General features: G+C 43.9%; 1 protein-coding gene across 1 annotated transcript in view; it reads left to right on the forward strand.

The window, feature by feature from the left end:
- DPP4 (dipeptidyl peptidase 4) overlaps positions 1-8,010 on the forward strand; it is a 91,554-nt gene that overhangs the window by 81,470 nt on the left and 2,074 nt on the right. The window contains exons 24-25 of the mRNA XM_019636841.1: positions 6,999-7,071; positions 7,339-7,412. Of these exons, the coding sequence (XP_019492386.1) occupies positions 6,999-7,071; positions 7,339-7,412 (147 nt within the window). The remainder of the gene's footprint in view (positions 1-6,998; positions 7,072-7,338; positions 7,413-8,010) is intronic.

The following is an 8,010-nucleotide window of genomic DNA, read 5'->3' on the forward strand; positions in this document are numbered from 1 at the left end:
TCTCTCTCTCTCTCTCTCTCTCTCTCTCTCTCTCTCTCTCTCTCTCTCTCTCTTCCCTTCTCTCCTTGCCACCTCCCACCCTCTTTGAAAAGACAAAGAACATAATTCTGTAGAGGCTTTCACACTGGCCCTGTGCACTTGCTGGGCCAGAGGAAATGTTTTGAAAATGATTCCCATTGATTTTGGCCGATTGACTTTCCTCAGCACACTCAGGATGGAATGCCCAAAGCGTTTGTAAGAAGCAAGGCCCTGAGCTTTGTCTCTGTTTTCAGCTAATGAATCCTCAGTGCGGTAGTCAGCATTGTAGGCTTTGGAAGAAAGTAGTTTTTAATAAATCTCAAATGAGAAAAAGGACTCATTACTAGGTCATTGATGACCCATATTTGGAAAAATGTAGAGAAATCCACATTACCAAGAGAAGCCTGTTTTGTGAAATAAAGGCTCTCCTTACTCTTTAGGAAAGGGACATAGAGGAGCCACTTCTCAACGCCCATGGGACAGCCCAGTATGCCATGTACAGTTGTTCAGCTGTGCATTGCTGAAAGCTAGTTTACAGTCCATTCCCTAAGGAGCGCACGCATCTTTGGGGCTACATCCAACCAGAGAGAGTATCCTTTCCTGTTCTTATAAAACTGTCATATGGATTAGGGGACCCTGGAACTAAGGCTGGGACCCTTGCAGCGACGCAAGCAGTGACTCCATAAGACTCTCTGTAGATAATCACCCGCCACTGCCAAGGAGCGCTTTTAAAGGATACCAGGAACTCAGAGGGGAAGGAACATGTTCATCTCCCTTAAACTCCAAGGAGCTGGTCCCAGAAGCTCTAAATGGGCAGCCAAAGTGGAGGTGTGACACATCAGAGCTAACAGGCAGTGAAGCTCTGTACACACCTTTTGTACAGCGAGCCTCAGTCCAGAGCAGACAAATGGTGACAGATCTGAGCAAAAGAATCAGAGAGCCAACAAAACAACCCTCACCTCCAAGAGCAATAAGCAGAAAACAACGGTGGCTACATCCTGAGGAAGCGGGCTCCTTACTAACAGGGACGAGTGGTCAATCATAGGTCTTTTGGTCAAACCTGTAATACAAAAACTATTCACATGTGGTCGACTTTCATTCACCCATTTAAGGTGCCTGGTGTTCTAACTGTTCAGAAGTTTTTTACCTTGTTGGTGAAACAAAACATGCACACAAAAGTTTTGGAGATAAGTAAAAGAGAGTTGGTAATGAAGCATGAACTTAAATAAGACAAAGTGCCCAATATGTATGAAAAAGACTAGTGGTTTCCAAATTGTGACTGTGGAGCCCCAGGAATTTTGTACTTTCCGAGCATGTAGGGAGGGGAAGGGAGGTGGCCAATACGTTAAGGTTTCACCTTCCCACCACTCCTCTCATCCAGGGGGATCCAGTTTCATTTATTTGATTCATTTTTCTTTTCATTCATTTATTAAGTGCTTGCTTCTATGGCTGGACACTATTCTAAGCTCTTTACGTGACTGTTAGGTTCCATTCTCCCTCAAGTTCTCTGAGATAAATGCTCTAATTATCTCCGTTTTACTGACACAGAAACTGAGGCACATGTATGTTATACACTAACATACAGACACTGAGGAGCAGGAAAGGCACTTATCTGAAGCCAATCAAGAAAGATTTAGGAAAACGGAGAGGAAGAGCCTGGATGCTCTCCATAGGCTGCAAACAGGGACGAGGCAGAGGAGCACAGCAGACACATGAGGAGCAGAGAGAGCTGGTTTTCTGCGGATTTGTGAAGCGGGTTCAAGGAACCGAGGGATAACACGGAACAAGGGCTGTAGGGAGAGCAGGCCAAATGGGGGCCAGGAAGGCAGGAGAGAAGGCTGGGGAGGGAATGGCTTTATGAGGACACATGAGAGAGGATGTAAGATCAAGGGCAAGGGAAATGGGGCCCAAGCCCTGAGCCTGGTTGCCAGGAGAAGAGGGCAGCCTGGAACACACAGAAGGGACTGATTTAACTTGTAGAGGAGATTTATTTTGCATTTTGCTCAAAATTTGATAGGCTTTTGGCAAGTGTATGAAACAGTCATAGATTTGGCAGTCTTCTGCTAGCAGATTTGAAATGTTCAGTCCTTAAGAACTGCTGCATCGTTAGGTTATGCAAAACAGGGTGCAATTTTGTAAATATGCCATCTTGTACTGATTTGACATTTGTTCTATTATCCCAGAATATGCCAAAGGGAGAGAGACCTTCAGATTTAAGCCAAACCTTAACTTGTTTGTTGAGTGCTGATAAAATGTTGACTGCTGTGTGATCTTTAAAGAAGCCAGTGTTACTTGCTGAGGCCTGAGGTAGAGCCCCCTGTCGGGCTAAAGGGAGCTCTTTCCTTGGCATCTCATGGGGACAGTTGTTTGATAGGTGTGAACAAGTAAAACATCTGATATAGTCAGCTGAATTAATTTTTTCCCCTTAAATATTTTCTGTGCCCTCTGTCTTCTGTGGCATTAATGGTGCTTCTCCAAATAGCATCATTAATAGTATTTATAAGGCTTTGGTTTCAAGTGGGGGACTGCATAGAGAAGTCGGTACACCCCAGGTCATATGTCACTGAAGTACTGGGCCATCCATTAGACGAGTGGCTGTTTGTTCTTTCTGTAACAGCATAGAAATGGTAATGAGTTGTCTGGCTGTGGTGTGAAGGGACATGGGAATGTGACGATGAAGGGAATAGGCTTTCAAGTTAGATAGTCCTGTACTCAAATTCTAGTTCTAGCACTTCCTAGCTATATGAACTTGGTGAGGCTACTTAACCTTTCTGAACCTCAGTTTTCTCATCTGGATAATGGGAGCAATCAGATCTACCCTCAGGGTTATTAAAAAGGATTCAATGAGCTACCTATGCCTGCCACGAAATAGGCTTTCAAAACATGGTAGCTGCCAATATTATCCTCAGGAAGCAAATTGTCCTATGGATCCTGGATGACACAAGAGGTGGCTTAGAAATTGTTAGACCTTCTGTTTCTCACAGTCCTTCCCCACTCTTATCAGCTCTCTCTTTTATTTCAAAAATACAAAGATTTATTTGTTGGAAGGTAACTGCGGAACCAGCATGATCCAACGAGCAGCTACAGATGGTTCTTCTTGGGGCTTGCAGGAAAAGCTCCTTGCAGAGATGCTGTGGAATCGGCACTGCCACTGGACCAATCCTTCCCACTTTGCTTTGCCAGGCTGTTGCTGGCAGCGGGGCTCTCCGGAAGTTTCTAGCCTCAGGAGGGTGCCAACTGCACCACCATTGCATCCTTGCCCGTTTATCACTCTTAGCTTCCTTTTCAGTAGTTGGTGATAGACTATTCGGTGTCTAACTTAGTCATCCATTTCCTTTTTTATTCCTGTTTCCATCAACAGGCAAATGAGGATGATCCTATTTTGATGGGTGAAAATATCACCATTAAATTGTTTCTGATTGTTAATCATACCTTAAATGTATGCATGCATTTCTTTCCCTGGCTTTGGGTATTGACTTTTCATAGATTAAAGTGCACCATGCAGTGGACTTGCAAGACTGTTTCTTGACTGAGAAACCAGAAGGCTCAGTCTGGTAAGGAATGAAGGCAAGGTGACACAGCTGCATCTTTTTTGGGGGGTAAAAAATGTCCACAGCAGCCCGAGAGTCTTAAAGCGCGTGCGTGGTGCCTCGGGCTGCCGATCTCCCTTGCATAGCAAGGGTTGTCTTGACGCTTCTCCCAGTGAGCAGGGGAAAGTATGCTTTGTAAATGGACCACTTATCTTGCCGTTGCAGGAGAGGCTTTTGTTTTATTTTCCTCTTGCTGCATTAAAGTATTTGTCTTTCTTTCTTTGTAGTGTAATATTGTTAATGTAAAACAATTTGCATCATGACACTTTTATCACAGTTTTCGTCTTTTTCTCAGTATGTTGCATTTCTCACCATGTCTAGTTCATCACAGCTACAGTGTGTACATCACAACATTTATCTTAGGCTCAGGGTTTTACTTGTTTATAAAAATTGTCTTCTTTCAGCCTGTATTCACTCCATTTATGAAAAAAAAAAAAAAGGCAGCCAGAAACTGTTTTGGTCCAAACTCCAGTAGTTATCACATTCCTTGCTAACTGTCCTGTGTATTTATATGTCTCCTAACTATTATATGTTTCAGTGACATTTCTCAGTTTTATGGTTCCTGGAGGTTGCAGGAGCAGCTTTTGCTGTTCAAGCTGCCAAGCAAGGAGGGACTGTGAGGCTTTTGGAAGTGAGTGAGGTGACGCAGCTGTATATTTGGGTCAGGTCAAGGTATTCAAGTTGACTATCTCCCGCGAGCTAAGAGCTGGATTTAGTGCAGAGAGAAACGAGGTGGAGGACACAGCAGTGCGGTTGCCGCAGGCTGAGAGCAGGACGTGCAGAAAGGATCACCCAGGAGGAGTCTAACGGGGCACCCGGGCCTGGGGCTCAGGTTATTAATGTTCACTGTTGGGGTGCAAGTCCCAGCCTCTCCTGTCTCCAGCTCAGAATCCTGTACTGTCCTTCAGGGAGATTGATTTTGGCCCTTTTTTCCTCTCGGAAGGGCAGAAAATTGCTCAGGCTTCTCTGACGGCATTCGATGCTGCCTCGTTGGCGCAGTCAGAAATCACGCCTCGCATCTCTCTCAGGGCTGTGAGGACCGAGCTCTCTCTTCCAATTAATTCAGTCTAAGAAAGCCTGGGGATGCAGCAGCCAAAGGGTACCTAGTGTATCTGTGTACTACAAATCCCAGGACAGTTAATTAACAGTTTAGCTCTCGCTTCTCCATTGCTGGAAGACCTCATCACGAGCAGCATAGGAGGTACTAGGGTTCTGCTGTCAGACGTTGTGTCCAGCTCTGTCACTTCCCATAGAGGTAACCTGATGCCAGTTACTCACTTCTGAATCTCGTCTCCACGTAGAAAGCAGGATTGCCAGGTATCTCATGGGAATGTTGTAAGGATTAAATAGAAACAGTGCTCTTATAAATGCTTTATGATGCTTACCACAGTGACTGACGGAGTGAACACTCAATAAATGTTAGCTCCTAATAATGACATGGCATATGGCTTGAAAGTGGGCAAAACATAGCTCAGTAAATTTCAGAATGAGTCTATTTTATTTCACTTACCCCAGCTGTCCCCACTTGGCCTCTGCAAAATGAGGACCAAATACAGTGACTATTACAATATAAGCGCTTCAATTTCTTTCATTTATTCATTTGATTAATATTTAGCATGGTATTAGATGCTAAGAATATAGTGACAAACAACATACACAAAATCCTTTTCTCATGGATCTTATTGATTAGCGGGGTATGTCACAAATAAATATTGACTAGATAAAAAAATGAATGGATAGATGAATGAATGGGGTAATGTTGGGATGGATGGATTTATCTGGTACATCTCACTGGATAAAAAGTACCTAAAAGTGACTTTTAATGAATTCTAGATGTTTATACCTAAAGCTCATAGGTAAGTTCTCAGTTTGGGTCAGAGATGTAGTATAGTCAGGACAAGTGGGGACCAGCCTACACAGAGGTTGGGGGGCATCCGCTCTAACCTTTCCAGGACAATGTGACCTTGGGAGTGAGCCTCAGTCACCTGAAACACGTTGGGTGACTCTGTCCTGAAAGTTGTAGACAGAATGTCTTTTTTCCAGGAACAGTATGTTACAGCATTCTCACATCAGCATCAGCAATGTAATCTAAAAACAGAAAGAAAAAAAAAAGCCACATCTCTTGATTCCTATTCTTTTGATTCCTAAGAGGAATTATTCTCATTCCCATTTTACAGAAAATGAGGCCCAGTGCCCAGCTGGTCTCCGGGTGCACAGCTCACTGATATTGAAGCTGGACTAGAATACAAGCTCTCTGACCTCAGTCCCATCCAGCTTCCTGCCAGACCACCCGGGTTCCCATAAAAAATATTCAGCTGGTGTTAGCTACAAAGATTTCTGTAAAATACAGACCTTGGCTCTCACAAAGTTCACTTGGATTCGCCAAGATGCTGTGGGACTAGCTGGCTGATTTTAAACCTATAGGGACGCCACTCACCCTTCCCTTGCCCAATCCATCACAAGACAGTAGAAGCCGATTCCAGCTCATCCCCTTCCCAAGGCACTAACATGTATATGTGACATTTTTGTCTTCATCCCAATTTTCCTAAACAGCCCCCAAATAAGATCGGATAGCCAGTTCCATGCTTTCAAAGGCTTTTTCATTCAAGAACACCCACCTTCATTCTGGAAGTCCTATCTGACTGAGGCCACTAAGCCATCTTCAAAAATCTGACCTCCCAATTTTTGGTCCTGTTTTCCTCGGTGACTTGGGAACACCTTGATGCAATAGCAGCATTTCCCCCAATACAGAATGAGGCCGACGACAACCGCTGATCTCTTAGGGCCTCTCTTGACCTTTTGCCCCGCTTGCCCTTCCCATGTGTTACATTTGCTTAGGTTTTAAACCTCTGTTCCAAAAGAGGTATATTTGCTTCTCATTCAGAGCCTAGCAATGTGGACCAAAGTTCATATGACATATTGCAGAGTATGTTTCATTGCAAATACTATGTACAGGCTCTTTGAAATGTAGCATGTATGGCACCATGTGACACATGGTTGCCATGGCAATACACTTTTTGGCTGAACTACAGCGTAAGCCCATGGAACATACATTGCTAATATGAGACTCTGCCCTGTGCTAATGCATAGGACACAGCCAATATGGGACCTGGGACTCAAGGGGGCTTGCATGCAGCCTGGGTGGCAGGTACCCTCTTCCCACATGGGCAGGGGAGATGTGCATCCTCTCTTTCCAATCCCATCTCGCAGCACAGGGCACGCTATGCATTCTGCCATGCACGGAGACAGCATTTGCTTGAATATCGGTTTGCTATATTTTGTATCAAAGGGGGCCCCAGCTGAAAACATTTTATTTTGTAAACTGAAGTGAAAAATCAGTTTATGGCAGATCTTTTTTTGAATAATGACATTCTTTTTTCCCAATTCCAGAATTCAACAGTCATGAGCAGAGCTGAAAATTTTAAACTAGTTGAGTACCTCCTTATTCATGGAACAGCAGATGGTGAGTTTCAGTTAATTAGACTTTTTAGTATCACAGACAGGTTTGCAATTTCACTACTGACAAAACAAAAGCATGAGGGGCAAGACTGTTAGATTTACTTCAATAAAACAGTGTTGCTTTCCACAACTCACTTGTCTTGGGCTTAAATGGGATGCTGAGTCCTGGAACTTCAAATAGTCCTTTTCTTCTCGAGACTTCCCCATCCTTCCATATCAGAAACCGGGAGCGGCTATTAGTGACTTTACGTTTCCTCTCTCTCCCCCGCAGATAACGTTCATTTTCAGCAGTCGGCTCAGATCTCCAAAGCCCTGGTGGATGCTGGAGTGGATTTCCAGGCAATGGTATAGCGAAACTTTGTGGAAGGGGCGGGAACTTGCTGGGGAGGGCTCTGGTTTCGCCTCACAGAGGTCCCAGGAGACAGGGACGGAATTAAAAAAGGGCTTTTATGTTTCCAATGAGAAGTTGGGGAAGTTATATCCTTGAGCTATAGACGCAGTAACGTTCAATTATATCAGACTTGGGGATTGAGAAGCACAATGTGCATATCCTGGGAGTGTCAAAACACTGCTCTCCTAGTCATGTGATTGTTCAGTCTCTCCCTAGTTTAATTCAGAAGTAATCACTTACTCAGTAGATGTGTGGCAGAGCAATTCTAAAGTAAAACCAGCATGATAATAGCTCGATCCAAATATGAAAACCCATTTCTGTCTAGTATGTAATCCTAGCCATCCTAACAACAGTGGGATATTAATAATCAGAACGCTTCAGGGATTGCAATTGCCGTGCTATCTTTTGTTGAACAACCACAGGCAATAGACAGTTAGGCTTGCTTTATAAAGTCAGAAATGGCTGGAGCTGTTGTTGCCTATACAGAAAGAGGCTTCTAGGCATTAAGTCAAATTCACTTTCTGCACTAGACCTTTTCTGATTAAGAAAAAA

Source organism: Hipposideros armiger, unplaced genomic scaffold, assembly GCF_001890085.2.
Source record: "Hipposideros armiger isolate ML-2016 unplaced genomic scaffold, ASM189008v1 scaffold_30, whole genome shotgun sequence".
Classification (NCBI taxonomy): Eukaryota; Metazoa; Chordata; class Mammalia; order Chiroptera; family Hipposideridae; genus Hipposideros; species Hipposideros armiger.